At 38.3% G+C, this 19,142-nt stretch overlaps 1 protein-coding gene across 1 annotated transcript in view; it reads right to left on the bottom strand.

Moving 5' to 3' along the window:
* ADAMTSL3 (ADAMTS like 3) overlaps positions 1-19,142 on the bottom strand; it is a 171,099-nt gene that overhangs the window by 84,808 nt on the left and 67,149 nt on the right. Inside the window, exons 4-6 of the mRNA XM_053955298.1 lie at positions 11,298-11,425; positions 8,878-8,923; positions 1,920-2,156 (exon numbers count right to left, since the gene is read on the bottom strand). Coding sequence (XP_053811273.1) covers positions 1,920-2,156; positions 8,878-8,923; positions 11,298-11,425 — 411 coding nt within the window. The remainder of the gene's footprint in view (positions 1-1,919; positions 2,157-8,877; positions 8,924-11,297; positions 11,426-19,142) is intronic.

Raw genomic sequence — 19,142 nt, 5'->3', positions numbered from 1 at the left:
CCCCAAAAGAGGAAAAGATTATTTAAATGAATCTTCATTTAATTTAATTGAATTCTACTGCAGGTTTTTTTTTTTATCTTAATAAAATTATCCAACACTAAATTATCAAATATATACTTTAAAAAGCAAAAATTTTCAATTTGTTCAAAAATACCTCAGGGATAGCAAGTGACTTCAAGAAAATAAAGTTAAAACAGTTAATTCTTTATGAGTATCAGCAATAATTTTTTAAAAATGAATAAGTTACAGCACAGAACATTCTAAACATGTTTGTTCCAGGCTTTTTTTCCTGAAGATGTTAACTCACACTGAAAAATATTTTGTGAAATTGGAAGAAATAATTAAAAAAATAAAAATAGGAGACAGAGAAAAGAAATTGATTCTCATCAACAGCGTGAGTTCCAGTTCCTGCTTCTGGAATGATTAATTTCTTCTCCACCACTTCATTTATTCTAAAATGTATTATTACATTTCCAAGCATTTTCTATCATATATACACATGAACATTACAAAATGCTAAGAAGAAACAGTAAAAGCAGCCCTTTTAAATATACCTCCCAACTGTTCTTCACAAAACTGGATCCACTCTGGGCAAAGAGAATTTTATGCCATGTATGAAAGATGGAAGGAGGTGTTTGAAGTCGCTGTGGGAGACACTGGCACCCCCACAGCGCCCTGAGCACAAGCCCTTAAAGAGCTGCCTAAATCCAGCCTTGCACTCAGGCTGCAATGGGCACAGGCAGCAAAGGCTGCTCTAGAGGCACCTCCTGGAAAAGGCTGGGCAACCCTCCTGGGGAAAAGCCTTTTTATTGGGATAGGAAGCACCACTAAGAACATGGCACAAGAAATACATTATTTGGCAAGTGCTCCCAGAGTTTCTGGAGGTACATCCTATTTCCAACAGAGGGTAACAAACACTGCTGCATCCCACAGTGAAGCACCACTGACAAATGAAGCCTCTCTGTGAGGAATTCTGCTCCAGAGGCAGCAGATGCACCGTGTGTTGACACGACTGGCATCGGAACTGCAGCATACACAGAAGCCACATAAAACCCACAGCAAGGTCCAGATCATATATTAATGTTGCTATAATCCATGCACCAGTCTTCTGCCAAATGTGTCAAATTTTCCTCTATAATAGAGCTATTTTTCTCACTGGGCCATATCCTGCATTTTTGAGTCACACACATTTTAGACATTTAGCAGAGCAACAGCCACTTGCAGAGAAAGAAAACTAATTGCAATAACATGTCCATTCTCTATAAACTGCTCTGTTCATAAAACAAGTTTGCAATATTGCTTTCTTAATGAGACATGGGCAAGGCTAGCAAGCCTCAAATATTGTAACTCTCTGCTTTTACACCAACTGTATAAAGTCAATAGCATAACTAATAAATAAATATATCTAGAAATGTAAATTGCCATTTAAAGACTCAAACAATCAGTTCATGCAGACACAACATCCACAGTCACTCATCCATACAACAAGACAGACCTACATACTCACACCTGCCATTATGGGCTGGATCCCATAAAATGTCCAATTTTCTCCTTAACAGAGATTATATGAGAGTCAAAACATAAAATGAAATGGAAGGCTCTGCAATTTCATCACATCCTCACAGATATACTAAATTTTGGAAAGCTATAGCTACAATACCTCGGTTCATTAATTTTTGCATGCATAATTAGAAGAGTGAATGAATTTTATTGACCTTTTGTCTATATAAATATCCATGGCTAAGGCAGTCAGGAAGTTCCATGTCTTCCTGAGAAGGTAATTTATCTACAGTCTACTCAGCAGCAATTGCAGATACATCTAAACTGATAAATAGAATTAAAAACAGTCCCAAAGCACCCAATGAAGGGCAAAGGGCCTCTCAACAAAGGCCCCATTTAGAGTCCCACCATGAACATACCTGGCAAATTCCACTGATGCACATATCCAAGGATTCAGTGTTGCAGCGAGTACCATCTAGCACTTTTGGGGCAAGCTCCACAACCAAGTTCTTTCCTAGAGCCTGACATTTCAGGGCACAAGGTGCAGTAGGATCATTATACACAGGGACCCACTCGTAAAAGTGTCCCTGGTATTTGACATCATTGTAGGCAGAGCACTGCTGTGCCCTAAAGTCACCAACATCTGAAGGGCAGTCCTGAAAACAAACCAAAAAATACATTTTTTTTAAACTAGGGAATACTTTGCATTTGCAGTAAAGTTATCTTATGAATAACACAGATGATCTTCAGGCAGGTTTTGTTCAAGAACTGATCTGCTTTGACAAATACACCACACTACAAAGTTTTACTGTGTGTATTAAAAGAATTTATGTTGCTTAATCCATTGCTTGGAGTGCAAGTACAGAATATCATGCATATTCCAGCAATAACAACATAACTGATATGAGAAGATAATTAAAAATTCTAATTTTTGCAACACTAAGTAGTACAGTTAAAGTCTGGTTCTATAGTAAGAATTAGCTTCTATCTAATCTATATATTTCAAGTAACTACAAGATGATGTCTGATATTTAGTATTTCTCTTTTCAGTAGCTTTTCCCACTAAAGGATTTCTGAGGCCTCTACGCTCATTCATCAATTCATACGTCAGAGTAATGAAAGATATATTAATGCTACCTATAAACAAAAAGAAAATAATTTGTGTAATTAATTGTTCAGTACTGCTTGAAAAAAGCACAAGATTTAGGAGGAAACACCAGACATGTCAGTGCTTAGTCCTTTAGTCTAATTACAAAAGCACCTTCAACTCATGTAAGCAGTAAGGCTTATTTTGTTGGAATAAAATAAACTTCAATTTGGTAACAATTGTTCCTGTATTTCCAGTTCTAATGAGACAGTTGCCTACCTTCTCCCACACAGTGCCTCAGCATATACAGCTGAAAGACCTGTTCAGTTCAGTATGAGAACTGCTTGATATAAAACATTCTAAAATATTTTTTTCTACATCATGCATTGCACCCAAACAATGATGTTAATATTAAACTATAGTGACAGGAATGGAGATGAATACTGATTGATTTGAAAATAATTTTGGTAAAGTACTGGCAAAGGAGTTACTGTGTCAAACAATTCCTCACTGCAGACTTCATCTGAAAGTATGTCCAGTGTCAAAGAGTTCATATGCCAGACTGAAAGGATATTCTTCCAAGAATTCCAACTGCACATCTAAGCCAGATGTGGGGCTGATTTTAGTAAAGTTTGTTTTCATTGGATGGAAGACTGAAAGATTGTGATGTGTCAGGCAAACTCATGGAACTTATTAGTAAGTATTAGTTAACAATACTGATCCCAAGCACAGCTTCAACCTTATCAGTGAACTGAACCTTCTCTGAATAAATCTGACAAAATAGCAAGTGCATTATACAGGACTGGAGAGTAAAATATACAGGAGAAAGTTTTGAATTTCAGTCCAATGCCCCCAACTATATTGCACTCAGTCTGGAGTTTTTTTCACCGTGGCAAACAGTAGCCTAGAACTGTCTCTGAACTGGTTGCAAACTAAAAAAAATACCTCCTAAAAATCAGTATTCTATCCACTGCCCAACATACGGAGTTTTTGCAGCTGAGCACTGAGCAAGTTACTGAACTTTCCCAGCAAAAATTTTCAGCTCTGTCTAATGCTACACCTTACAGTGACAATAATTTAGAATGATACTAATGCATTTTGTATTATTTTTAATCTGGATGATTCTAGCTTGAGCCATGTTTTTTGAAATGATGGAATAAGACACAGGGAGTATTTTAGCTCTACAGAATCCCTCCAGTGGGAGTTTCTACGAGCATCAAGTAAATACTGTGAGAAGCCACACATATTCACTGCAGTGGATATGTGTACTCCCCAGTACTCCCCAGAAATTCACCAAGTTTGCACTGGTGTAAATGAGAGCAGAATTTTGGCTCTGACTTATCTGTCACCTCTCATTTTCCACAATAGCAAGGCTAAAAAGCAGAGAGGACTTCGGAGTTTCATATGGATACCATATGCTTCCCTCCCACCAATGCAAACAGGGGAGCAACTAAGGATCAAAAAATAGTAAGTGGACATTAGATTCAGGTAAAGTTAGAAGCAGCACTGGGGAGCAGTGTCACTCAGCCATGCACAGCTACATTTTCATCACAAAGAATTAGGGTAATCTGTCAAGCAGGCAGAGTGATGGCCTTCAGCTGAGCTCTGACAGGCTGCTGTTACAGTCCATTATCACTGGGCCTTGATGCGATGCCAAGACACAAACACCACAAAGTCAGGATGTCAAGCCCATGGTTACTGTATGTTTCTCATTGATTCGACACAATGCAGCTCCTGCCTTCCACTCGCCTCCTGGCTGCTTCAGAGCAAGTGAATCCTCATCTCCCTATTCTCTTTTGGCACCTTCAAAGAACCCAAAGTGATTCTGGCAGCTCGATTCACATGGCAGCTCCACCTGCTTTATGTTTGAGCTCTGTGCAAAAGCAGGAGCATAAAAGGAGCATCACAGGGGGATATCAAAGACCTGAAATTATTATCATTTGCATTATATCAGAGTTTGGACAGCAACCAAGTCCAGATCCCAGTCTTCCAGGGAACAATAAATATTTGTGTAAAGAAAGGAGTTTAAAGAGAAACACAACTAAGCACAAAATGAATGCAATCAAGACAACAAGAGGACTTGTAAACATCAGTTTACTTCCATTAGAGTGGTTTGGAAAAGTGAAAGGGAGTTTAAAAAATAGAAAGGAAAAGGCAGGGCAAAGATGTGAATGGCAGGCAAGGGTGAACTATGTTCAGGAAGTGGGCAGGGTCATCATATCAGACAATGATATGGGGGACCCAGCCCTCATCCTGTTTGTGTGTCTCTGGTTTTAATCTATTTCAGACATCACTTCATTCCACCAATCTCTCTTCCCTCTCAATATTTCACATTTTTTCTTACTTGTTAAATTTTTTTGCTACTAATTTCAGGATTTCTCCAATTTCTTAATTTCAGCAATAGCTTTTCTATCACACTCAATCCACTGAACCATGGCCAGGCCATTTGTAGGGTCATACACTGCATAAGGAGCTGAAGACATATCTATGAGGTCTAATACATGACAATGCTGGCAAAAGTAATCACACCCAGACCTTGCAGTGGAATGAAATGTATTTATGACATGACTTATGAACATATTAGACAGATCTGAAAAAGATGCTTTAGACATGACTACCATGAAGATTAAACACAGACACACACAGACATATATATATATTTTCCCTTTTTTTCTTTTTTTTTTTTTTTTTTTTTTTTGTGACACACAATTAAAAACTACTGCATCCAAGGGCTGGCTTCTTATGAAATGTATCTTTGACTTTTGGCAATGAGAGCTCTCAACCTTTGAAAACAAAGCTGACCTGGGAAACCTGTAGCTTTGTAGGCAATGTTCATGTACAAAATATGAAGGTTGCATCAGACCCTGTGACTCTTGCCAACAATTACTCTACTGAAAAAAGCACAAAAGAGAAGGCAAGAAACTTCCCAGTAAAAATGATGACACCAAAGAAAGTCTAGCCCTTTGTCTAGTTTTATTCTTTGAATCTCATTTTGTTGAAACCCAGCCAAAACTGATGAAGTCATTGTTTTGTTTTCTTTTTGAAATTAGCCTCAGGTTCTATGTTTTTCCTACACAATTTTCAGGCCACTTCTAAGCAGAATCAAGGTACCTGAGCTGGAAAGCACCCCAGCCAAGGGAGCCTTATGGTGCATCAGCATTGTAAATATAAACTAAATAAATGAACAGATTAGAGAGAAACTATGTAACTCAAGGTGAAATATTATAGTCTAAAGTAGACACAATACAGCCAAGATTTTCTGAATTGGATAAATTAGCTGGTTAAGTGGATGCTGGAACAGTTATAGATAAATGTATTGAACAAATGTGAGCATTATCTGCATATAATAAAAGTTTACAGTGGAATTAAACATGGGGCTGTCTTTTACAAAATAGTGTTTTTTCTGACTGTGGAAGAATCACTCTGGCAAAAATATAAGCGACTTTTTGGCACACAAGAATGTGAAATTTATGGGGAAATGGCCCAAATAACTTGTTCTGTGAATAGGACCCTAAAGGATTAACTTAAACACTTCCACATAGTGCACATCATAGCATTAGAATGTAACACTATATAGAAAAACTGAAATTTAAAAAAGGGGTGCAAGAAAGACTGAAAATCTCATTGAACAACATACAATGGATAGTTTATTTCTCTAAAATATCTCTATGGAAGGCTGAAAGCACACATGCAGTTTTAGGAAATCATGCACCTGGCATCTCAGTTATGACAGACAGATAAGCAGGCTATACATATGCCTTAATCTTAGCAGTTATTTTGTTGTTAAGACCTTGAATTAATTTTTTGATTGAAATATCACTAATATTATTCTGGAACTATGCTGGAGTTCAATGAACTTACTACTATTCCATTACAAATCCACATGAAACCAATTTTCTGGTAAAATGATTCTTGTTCTTTTCATTAGAATGACACACATATTAAGTTGTGCTTCATTTGTACTCCCCAATATAGATGTTAGTGGTGTAATGTATCATGTAGCAAAATTACATTTGCAGACAGCTTTACACTGTGTATTTATACCAAATGTCTCATGTGGTTACCAGTAATACCTACTAATATGGAAAGAAGCTAGTTTAAACTCTTAATTTTCAAACTACAATTTCACTCCTAAAGTGAGAAGCCTTGATTAGGAATAATGCTTTTGGGAAAATTATATCATTTGAAACTAAACTGGCCTAGTAGTCTCAGATTTACATTAGGTGTAAGGTCCTGTTTCAAGGTTAACTCAGATCTGACATGGGGTTTGAATTCAGTGATGCCAGTTTCAGAGATCAACTGTATTAACAGTGGAAATTTCATTAAATATATTTTTCTCAGGAGTTCTTCATTATCTAACCCATAATCTAGGAAAAACCATTCCTGAGAAATTCTGACTGTATCTGAACTGAAATGGGAACCCGATCCCTTTCAGACATGCCCCAAAAGCAGAACTGTAAAGGCAGTTTCCTGTCTGGAAATTAACATCTGAATCATCATAAATTCAAACAGATTCACATACAAGGTGCCTGCCACTTATCGCTTTAAAATAAGTCCTAAAGTTAAAAAACAGGCTCCAGTGACTTCAGATAAATTCTCTGGGAGTTCAGAGAGGATATGAGAATCATCTTAATTTTCTCTATGATGAAGCACAAAGCACTGTCATTTCCATTAGATTTCTACTGCATAAATCTTAAAATGAACAGCATCCACAGCTATATTAAAATACAACAGACATCCTAAAAGCATACAGAGCTGTGCATGACAGCAGGAACCATGCCCACATTGACCTCACCATCCTCCCTTCTCCGTGCACTGGGCAGTTCCCCAGGCCTGGTGCTGGAGGAACAAGGTGCACTGGGATGATCTCTCTGTACTCCTGCAGGAAGCTGCAGTGCACAGGATCCAGCACTCAGAGGGCTGTTACTGTATACAGTGCATACAAACACACATTTAGATAAGCAGTGGAGCACTCAGGGACAGTTTGTTCCTTGCTTACATCCTGACTGCAAGTTAGCAAGTTATCACACAGCTTTTAAACATCAGGGCATTTTTGCAGGTAGCATTTTTATTTATGAGCTTGTGCACCAAGCTGCTGGGCCTTTTCTTCTGAAAGGGTTTGTCTCCAGAATCTGATTTCTGCGTGCACTGGGACTGATTCATTTATCACTTCCACTTGCTTCTGCCAGCAGGAACTTCGGCTGTGAGCTGCTGTGGTGGGAAATCCATCCAACACTGAGCAGTGGAGTGCAGAGCTACTCAAGGTGTGAGCAAGCCTTGTTCTCAAGGAGGGCAGGAGCCAACTGGCACAGCAGACACTGTAGGTGTGGCAAACTGAAAAGCAGGAATGGTCAGCTCTCCTAGGAGATGCACTGATTCAGTATTTACTGGGCAACTTCCAATGTCAGGCGTCTTAAGGAGAACATGTCACACTCCACAGCTGCCTGCTGCTGGCAAAAATCATGGGATTGGTAATGACCGAGTATCACTTGAGCTTACACGCCTTTGGGCACAACTCAACCCATAGGAAAAGTACCCGTGGTACCACAAAGTCCTGCCTGAGCTGCTCACCTTGGACAGCCTAGACCTGGGCTGAAGGGCAGCAGTTGTTTAAACAGCACAAAGCACAGCTACAAGTCAGTGGAACACAAGTCATGAGCTTTGCTGGACGTGAATGGTTTTCATAAAACGTGGCTATAAAAATGAAATGTGATTGCATCACAGCAACAGCAACTGCAGGGTCAAACCTCCAGCTTCACACTCATGGACATCATCTGTGCCAGTGCACCTAAATGTGCATGTTCTTGCATACAGACATATAAAGATCTGGGTTTAGGCAAACAGAGGGAATATAAGGAGTAATTATCCTATTTAAGATCTGAAAGGGACCAGGCACTCTTTGTTCACATGAGGAGAGTCACTGTACCACTAACGATCACAAATGATCCTGAGCTCAGTTTAATGCTCCATCTACAAGACAGCACCCCCAGGAAAAACACTTGCTAGTTTAAGATGAGAATTGATCTGTTAATCCTTCAAAATGTGTAACTCTCCTAATAAGTGATATAAAACATTCTGAATCACAATTGGCACTATAATTTCAGAAGAAAATGTCCATTTGGGAAGTCTAAATTTGAGACCTCATGGTGTCATGCAGACTGAACTGTTTAAAAATGGTAATAATGATGGAAAGAAAATTATGCACCATAAGGTTTTAAATAAGAAGCAGCATTTCTTAAACTTTAACACATTTTTTGAATGAGTAAAACAGGATTAAAGGCCAGACTCACATTACTACTGCAGGTTTTGTATCGAATATTCCGACCTTCACAGTTCCTAAAAAAAAAAAGTAAAAATGGTTACAAGTGTATAATAGCAAAACACAACCTTGCCTGTTTTACAGCTAGTTATTCTCCAAAAATTAGACTTTTATTGCTACTGCCCTACCATAATCTGGAGTCAAAATACAAGGTTTAAATACAAAGGGGATCTGGGTATTCAGCTTTACACTGCTGTCTCTCCTCAGCAAAGAACGTGTGACTTGCCCTGTAAGTCCAATTTACTGCAAACCTTATGAAAACCACATTCATTTTGTGAAAAAGACATCTCTAAGCCTGCTCTATGCTGATTGCAAGCAAGTTATTTCTAAAAAATGTGATGTGACCTAGAAGATTAGAGTATCTGATTCATAATTTTAAATTAAACAGAATTCTCATGGACTGCATGCAAATGTGCCCAATGCATGTGAATCCTGACATCCAAGCAATTCAGATCCTCAGTCTGTTGTTAGTAGCTGAAATAAAAGGCATGTAATAGAGTCATGGTTATTTATTGTGGTCTCATAAATCCGGGGAGGTTGGGTTTCACACTTCTTTTAAAGATATACTCTGCCAAACTTCTCACTAACGAACCAGCACTTTTGCACAGTGTAAGATATTCTTCTATGTTAAAATGGCAATATCAAGACTTTGAAAGAACTTAAAACATATTTCAAATGACTGGACAAGAAATTATAATTAGTGATTTCTCTAAAATCAAGAACCATGTTTTGGAATAATTCCTTCATACCAAAAAGATGTGCCTTACATTAAAGAATGTGTGAACATGCAACTGACAATTTACATCTCTTTGATTAAATTTTCTTCTTCTTGCATGAAAATAACAATTTTTTTATAATGTCTGAAAGGGACTGAAAAAGAGCATTTTAAAGGGAAAAAAAAAAATGGATGCCTGAAGCAAGAGCTCAGCTCAGCTGAAGGTACAACTGTTAAAGCTCAAGGTATTTCAAGTCTCAAATTTCCAATCTTTTGCAAGACTTACTGCATCACAACATGTAAATTAAAAATGTTTATGATTCACACACATGTGAAAACTTTGTTTCACAATTGTACGTTTCCCGGACATTACTACAAAAATCAAACATAGAAAAAACCTTTTAAACTATGCATTTGTCAAGGTATGGAAAACACATGTTTTTCACGGGGGAACACATTAAAAATATTAATAAAACCACAGTGGAATTTATACTGCTACAATTTATTGAGCTTGTTTCACAGTCCCTAACACATTGGTAGAATATCAAGGCTTCTTGCTGGAACTATTACTTTTCTCTAAGATCTTTGTGCATTTTTCAATAAAAAAAACATGCAGTCCTTTAATCAATCACATTTAGCTCTGTATTTCATACAGTTTGCCCTTAAGTAGCACATCACACTCCAAGCCTTCTTCAAAAAAAAGTGACTTCCTGGCTGATACTTGCATTCAACTAAAAAATGTAAGCACAATCATCAGTTTTAAAAATGTTTAAGAATAATTCAAGTAAAACAGGCAATTCTGGATGCCAGCACAGATGCCTCAAAGCTGGCTGGGATCTTTTCTTGCCTGACTTCAGGCCTAGTGCATTACTCCTACTTTAAGGATTGTACCAACAAGTCCTACATTTTTAAACCCCAGTTTTACATTGGGGTAAAAGGCTTTCACTGCATGTATTCTTCTCTTCAAGTCACACTAAGAGTGATACATGAAAACATATGGCTACCAGGACCACTGCATAGGAGGAACTGGCAGGGAAGAATCAGCGAATCAATTTGGTTGAAAAAGATCTCTGAGATCATTGAGTCCAACCTGTGACCCAGTGCCACCATATCACTTTAGACCATGGCACTGAGTGCCAGGTTCAGTCCTTCCTTAAACACTTCCAGGGACAGCAACTGCACTGCCTACCTGGAGAGTCCATTCCAGTGCCCAATCACCTTTCTGAGAAGAAATTCCTCCTAACATCTAACCCGAACCTCCCCTGGGGCAATTTGAGACTACAGCCTCTTGTCCTTCCTTCCCTAACAGAAAGCAGTATTTGATACTTCCATAGGAGCAGCAGGCACTTGAACATTATGCCAAGTCATGTCCAAGTGCAGGCTGATTTGTACACAGGTGACTGACCCTTTGATCTGTATTACAGTGAAAGGGACTCCCCTCTCTATTTGACCATACCAAATAAAAAACTCCTGCTCTTCCACAATTACATAACACGTTAAAGTTCAGAGTTAAAGCCTAACTTATTTGTCTATTACAAACATGTATTAAAAGCAGTATTTTATAACACTTGATCTATCTTACACAGCACTTGTTCTCAGAAACAGGAGCAACCAGAGAGGATTGGAAATGTGCCAGAGCTGCAGAAGAACCCCCTACACACCAGCATGTGGCTTACCTGCCATTTAAGCATCTCCTCAGAGAGTAGGAGGCTCCCCCTCCACAGGTCCGTGAGCAATCACTCCAGGCCCCCCAGGCATCCCAGGAATCATCCTTGTCTTCATCTGAGCGGGTCGTTCTGGAGTTCTAAAGGAAAACACAGAAAGGAGGGAAAAAAAATTGTTTGGAGTACGTTTTACTGCTTGGCAGTAATAGTACCAATTATGGTACTTTGCTGCTTATTTACCATATTTCAAATCTACTATTTTAATGCATAATAATTATATGGGGGGAAAGCAGAGCCTTTGAAGATCCAGTGCAGATGATGTGTTGCCTCCTGCCAAAGCAGTGCTGTGTCCAAACATGCTGTTGTTCCCAACTCCTCTATGCCCAACTTGCTGTGTAGGAGCTAAAGTCTCGAGCACACAGACAAGGCATCATCTTCAAACACCTGATGGGCCTGTTAAAATGAAACTAAGATTTTTAGAATCCTATATTACACCCAGTTTAAGATTAAAACACCAATTTCTCAAACCACCATAGTGATAGTTTGCACATAAAAATACCACTAACATAAAGTAATAGCTTTTGGCATCATTATGAAAGTCAGACTGGGGATAAAAGTGAGGTAATGAGTAATTTTTCTCAGGTGGCAGAGAATATTGACCAATATTTATTCTGCCCCAAAAATCACAACTGAAAGAACATGAAAATTTAACTCAGTCTTTAATAAAACAACTATTTCCAGCCATTTTTTTTAATTCTCATTGACTTCAGTGGTCAGCTTGTCAAAAAAAAAAAAAAATTTGTTTATTAGAGGATAAGCATCACTATTTGAGAACTGAATTGCTGAAGTTGGTCTAAAAACATCAGTGGCTTCTTAACTTTCTTGCTCTTATAAATTTACAAATTTTACAAAAGCACTCTTAGGCCAGCCTACCATTCCAAAAACTATAGATCCCAGCTCCACCAAGATCCCTGAGGAATATTCACACTGCTGTTGGGTTAACTTTAAATCAGAAGCCAAGTCTGAAATGTCTGACACTGAAAATGGAACCAACTGCCTTCAGTCTTGACAAAAAAAAAAAGCTCAGTACTTCCCAACAAGTCACTCAGCACATGAAAATAAATCAAGATGAACAAAAGAGTCACTTCTTTCAAATTTATGGGTGCAAAATTAGTTTGTTCCCTGCAAGCCCAAAGCAAATGACTGGGTTTTAGCATGTTGAGAAATGACTAAACTTGTGATAGTAAAAAATGAACACATGCCACTGTTTTTTAGAACAGCTAGTTTCTTTTGACAAAGCACTGACAATGCCTAAAATAATCCTAACTTCATCATTGTATTAATACCAGCCACATGATATTAACAGACAGAGTGTCATCTAAAGCTCTAAACAAAGTCCAGTTGTTCACTTCCCAAATTGCTTTGATAAAAGCCATTGTTCTGAACTGTATCTAATTAAAAAGCTGTAAATACTATGACGATCAAAGCAGAACTTTATGCCAACAAAGCCTTCTTTAGAATCATTGACTAATTCAGTGCCCACAGTGTTGATTTAAGCTCCAGCTAGTTCAAGCTATTTGTCCCATGGGAAAGAGTTAAAAGCAGCTTGCACTGACTTAGTAATTTACTACCAAAATAATATTGATTTACTAGCTGTCTGGTTTCATAAACTCTACACATTACATTTGTCTTCACCATGGTACTAAATTGAAGCAAAATAAAGAAAATATCACCATCATGATTTACACCAACAAAGCCTTGGAAACTCATTTAGGAATTAAATTGAGAGCTAATTGCAATTGGACACAGAAGGATATTATTGTACATCAGGAGTGCATTCCCAGCTTGCTTGACTTCAGCTTTTCTTGTCTTTATTGACTTCAGTCATAATTCTAACATGGTTCAGCAGGGAGACACTGGACCATATTAGAATAGTTTTTCCTTTAGTGCCTTAATTTTGCAACAGACAAAGCGCAATACATATTTTGCATATTCATTGTGGAAATATTTATGTACCAGCACTAACGTAAATGGGTGCATAGACATGCACATGTGCACCCATGATGTTACACGGTGAAGTCACAAGTGCTGCAGTGAATCCAGATAAAATAACTTAAACCAGCTATAAACACAACCTAGATTGCTGCTCTTTACGTAGAGCTGGATGGGAAAACACGTCACTGGAAGAGTTGTACCACATGTGAACGCAGGGTTAGATGCAAATATTGCAGTCAGAGCAATAGCTAACAATCTATACAAAGTTTCTGCAGAAATCCAGTGTATATGATAAAGGTAGACTCAAAATATTTCATCCCAATCTAACTCATTTTGAAAGCAAAAAAGTCACAACACTAAACATGGACCTGCACAATGATTATTTGAATCAGGGGGTAAGGGAAAATAAACTCTTGAGTTTTGTAGCACTTGATGACATAGACTCAAAGACTGAGGTGACAGTTTGCCAAGGCTTTCTCGAGGTCTGAGGCCCAGTGATGTGCAATCTGAGCTCTGTGCTGACAACCCTTAAGTGACCGAGACACTGCTGTCCACAGAGAATTTTACTGGAGTGTGGCACTGGTAGGTTTGAACCGAGGGAAAAGTGTTAGTGCCAGTTTCCCTTCTTCTTCCCAGGGCTCTGTTTTTGCTTCTGTCACATATGGGCACATACTGGACCACCATGTTCTGCAAATTATTGATGTGCATGAGTTCTCAGGCCATATTCCCCTTGCAACCTACTACCCAAAGTAACCCAGTATAGCAGAAATAGGCCCTAAGGTAAAATAAATTAAATCCAGATGTTCACAGGGCTGATCATTGCTCCAAAACAAGGGGATTTTTACTGTCACTTGTAGCACCCAGTAAATAACAACAGCTACATTGATACACATTACAAAAATCAAACACAGTGCTGTCAGATGGAGAAAAAAAAGATTATTTGGCCAAACTTTTGTTTGGCTGTTATGAAGGATGACATAATTGTCTTGAATTTGGTCATGCAGACTTCAAAGGAGAAGTGGTGCCAGAGAACGAAGGTCAGTTTATGCAGTTTTTTATTATTATTCAGACAACTATTACATAAGGCTTGGATATGTAAATGTTTAGCATTCAGTGTAACAAAAATTCAGCTTCTCAACAGAAATGCCCTGATACCTGAAATGTTTGTTTTTACAGAGCTTTTAGCATACAATTTTTCTTTAAACACAAACACAAGTATTCGACACGAGAGTTACAGCAGCAGTATGTGCAGTGAAAGAAACGCAGAGACCTGGCACACAGATTCTTCTGCCAGAGCCCCCAGGTGACAGTCCCTGTGCCATGCACACATCAGCACAAATCCTGCCCTGTGACAGCCCCTAAACACCTCCCCAGGGCAAGGTGCCCAGCTCTGTCAGGTCCTAGGAGAGATTTGCCCCTGGGACTGGATGGATACACAGAAATGCTCTATTGAAACAGGTTAAAGTGATGTGGCTCAGAAAATAACTCTGTCATTTCATGTAAGGACCTGGATATGGAGGAATATTTACCAATACACCTATTATGCCAATGTCACTGCAGCTCTCTGGGTGGCTGTGCTTTTGTTTTTCTCACAGCTGCTTACTAAACTGGTTTGTATTAATTCGCTAAGGCTTGCCAAATTCTAAAAGAAAATCACCAAAAACAGTTACACTGGCACAGGTATAACATATTGCTATTTAATAATATATTTCTTATAATTAAATACAGAATTTAGGTTCTTCAGATTAAACTCATCCAAGGGAAGGAACCTGTTGAAGAGTATAAACACCACTTCTGTACCACTGAAGACCTAAATTAAGCAATACCCAAAGCTCAGTCCTGGCCCTTCTCCCAGGAGTGAATTTCATCCTTGATGGTGTTTTGAAAAGAGATGAAGCATTTCCTTTTCTTTGCTTCTTCCCACTCTCACAACCCATAAATACTATTAACACTGTCCTGACTTTCAGAGTCTTCCAAAGCACAAGGCTATTTTGCTCTTCACTAATCTTCATCTGCAGCACTGCTCTGTGCCATTTGCTTCTCCTCTTACCTACAACAGCTCCAAACAGAGGTAGCATGAGGAATTATGGCACTGAAGGGAACATATCCTGCCTGAGTAGCTCTGTGATGCATTTCCCAGATTCTTGTTTGCAGACACTACACTTGGGGGAAGAGGTATCAAATTGCACTGATGACTGTATCTGTGAGCAGGAAAGAACAAGAATTTACCTGCAGATAATCGCTGGATGTGCTATTCAGCCTCAGCACCGTGTGCTTCACTTTTAACTCTGGCTGTTATGTCTAAAGCTTTGAAACAAGCTACACTAGAAATCTCTTTCACTGCTAGGTCACATACAAAAATGATTTACACCTCTATTTTGTATTCTAAGTGAGGTGGAGAATGCAGATTACAGATCTAGGAAAAACTATTTCACTTGTGGCAGCGACTAAATAGAACAGCCAAAACATATTTCCAGACAAATAAGAATTATTAATAAAGGATCCTGCATTACCTGGTTTTAGCTTAAAAACTCCTCTTGTTTCCTTAAAACAGATTTCAAGACATTTCCTGGTATAATTCTACTATTGCTGAGTGCATTATATATTACCTAATTGTGCACTGTATATGTCATTGAGTTTAATAAATCTTTTACTTCTATGTACCAAAGTAAATTATGTTTTACTCTGTATGTTAAAAAGAACCTATCTGGAATTTTAAAATCCTGGAGAAAAAACAATGCATCATTATTTTAGATTGATAAAAAACACCTGGGAGTAAATGCAGCTATTTTAAGCAGATGTTTAGAATTATTTAGTTTTTAAATTGTTAACATTGTTAACATTTAAATTGTTACACTACCTATTCCTTGCACTTGGCCTCAGCACTGCAAACTCACTGCAAAATGGAAGCTGTGCCCCATAATAACAAGAACATTTCAGAAACACAAGCTGGTAAAGCTCAGTACAAGGTGAATCACCAGCAAGGAATCAGCCAAAAGGCAGATGATGGACTTATTGAGCTACATGAAAAAATACATCTGGGGGCTCAGATGGACTTTAGACCCCTCAGTGTTGAATTCTGCACCATATTTTCATTCTACAGAAGTTTTGAATAAATTCAAATTTTGGAGAATAAAGCATGCACAAGTGTCACACACAGGAAATATTTACAGCATAATTCATTTTCATACTAAACTGAAGGCGAATCTCAGCGTGTTTTTCAGTGTTATACTGCATCCAGATTTTTTCTGCTGTCAGAGTGTTGCAAAATTTCATATTGACAGCACAGGCCTGCTCTGCAGGAGTTGTCAGGACAGATTTGGAGGTTTTGGCAGGTGGAGCAGGGATACTTGAGGCTTTTGGCATCCAGGAAGGGATGAAATGTTGCTTGGCTGTTTGGCACATATGAGCTAGTTGAGGCTTTTGGCACTGAAAAGAGTCTGTATCCCCTCCTTCCTTCTTTGTGAGCAGCAACAGAGGGAACATGGAATTTGTGGGCATGGAGAAGAAATTGTGGATCCCTCCCTAACTAGCCCAAGCAGAAAGCAACTGCACTACAATACCTGACACCTACAGCTCCTTCTGCATCTAACTGCTAAGGACAGCACCTACATGTTCCTGCTAGAAGGAATCAGTATTGAAGTACTTAAGGCATAATTAAGTTGCTATTTTTCAATTTGAGTTAATTACATTGTTCAGATGGGTTCACAAAAACTCCACACAAATTCTATTTTACTCGCTGTTGACAGATGTGATGACCTACACCAGAGTTCCAGGGTACCTTTTCCTTCCCTTGCTGACTTTGACAAGAGAAGCACTTGCCTCTGGCCTCTCTGAAGAACAGCAAACTGGCTTATTTTCTTGGGTGATATTCCATAAATTACTATTTTGACAAAAAAACCTCTAGAAAAGAGAGAAACCCTTTATGAAACCCTGATAAGCACATCTTGCAAATACTGGTGCATTACATCACTGGCAATGCACCTGAAAATCTAGACTTAGTTGCCCAGGTTTACATTCTCACTTGCCCAATCAGAGCCATATAAGCCCTGTATCTGCTTATCTGCACTGGTAAATATTGTCCCACATTCACTAGCATTGGAACATAAAGATACTCTCCTGAGAACAGGGAGGAAGGCTATTCACTATCCTTGGTGATAGTCAGAGAGGCAGAACAAGTCTCTAATCAGCTTTTGTCCAACCATTCAGGACTGCTGCTCAGGATGAAAAATATGAATAACTTTTCCCTGAGTTTCCAGTATTTAATTGCCTTCCAGGATTAAAAAGTACATGTGACTACATAGATGGAAAGATATAAATCTGAACTCTCAATACATATCCATTCCTCTGAATCTGCCACATCTGAAATGGAAACTACACTGAGAAATGCTCAGCATCACTCCAATTCCCTCCTTTTTTAAGTGGTCTGGAGAATTAGAACTTGAAGATTTGCACGTGTGGCTGGCAAATAGCTCAGAAGTCCCAGACCCTGGAGAACACACAGAGGTATTGAAAGGAAACATAACCAATAAACCAATAGAAATTGTAGCACACTCTGCCCACTTTCTCAGTAGCCAGCCTGAGGCAAACACTTGCCAGAGCTTGCGAGAGAGATAAAGGCAGAATTTTAAAATGGGCAAAAAAGACAGAATGGAATGCTCTATAATATTTGTTAGAAGCATGACTTTAAAAAAAAAAATCACTGATTATATTAACATTCCCAATGAAGAACTTAAAAGTTAAATCCTAGAATGTAAAAAAAAAATATATACATTATCAAGAATTAGAAAACATTCTCCACAATATGGTATTTAAATACTCGGCCCTTGCATGTAGTTGTGCAAAGAAAACTTGGCACAGACATAACAAGAGCTTCTTAAGGTTATGTATTATGTCCATTTTAGGGATGAAAATCTGACCTCAGGAAGAAGGATGAAGTGCTTTGTGAGAGTAGCACAGCTGAGAATTTTACCTCAGTGCCCAAAGGCAGATTTTCATGCACCTTGTAGAGCTCTTCCACCTCCTGTTTTGCAGCTCTAAACATTGCCCTTTCAGATATGGGTATGTACAGTAGGTACAAAGTGTGAAGGGGAAGACAATCTTCAAGACATTTGGATATGTTAATTATCTCTGGGCCTACTTAAAAATTTGCATTAACACCAGTCCATATATTTCCTGGAGTTCATAAAACAGTAATAATGCATGAAAGCTTTACTGAATGCATATTCAAATTTTGCACCTGGATACAGTGGGTTTTTCCACCTTCACACAGCACACCACATGTTCCCCATCCAGCACAAACAGTGTGACAGGTCAGCCAGAGTCCAACATGCAGAATGCCTCAGGTGCACAATAGAAAAAGAGATTCCAATTTCTGGGAAGTATATCTGGCATTATTTTTTTGAATTAACTTATTAAATGTATTTGCAAACATCCAAATGAGGGTTCGTTTAAATGCTTTACCATGCAATTTTTACAACTGGTCTCACTTCAGTGCATGCAGTGGAAAATCAAGAGTAACAGAGATGGAAGTGAGGACATTATGTCTGTGAAAGGAGAGGAGCATCAGCTTTCAAAAATCACACCAGGGCACATTGGTGCCACTGTCAAATACAAAAATCTTTCCTGTTGAGGCTTGTTTTTTTAAGGTTATTTTCCATATTCTGATATCATATGAAATTGCAATCCTACTTCTGTGATTAAATATTTTTCAATACTTTTAAATAATGCTTTCCATGTAAAAAAACCAATAAAAACAAAAAGAAATCCTATGCATATCTCCTGAGGGTCAGGCAGCTACCATAGACCCATCTCCTTTTGATAAAATTCCTGTGCTGGTTTAGGACTTCTCATGTCCTTCTT

The sequence above is a fragment of the Vidua chalybeata genome, chromosome 13 (genome assembly GCF_026979565.1).
Source record: "Vidua chalybeata isolate OUT-0048 chromosome 13, bVidCha1 merged haplotype, whole genome shotgun sequence".
Taxonomy (NCBI): domain Eukaryota; kingdom Metazoa; phylum Chordata; class Aves; order Passeriformes; family Viduidae; genus Vidua; species Vidua chalybeata.
The sequence above is the reverse complement of the archived record's forward strand: the minus strand, read 5'-3'. Positions and strand labels throughout refer to the sequence as shown.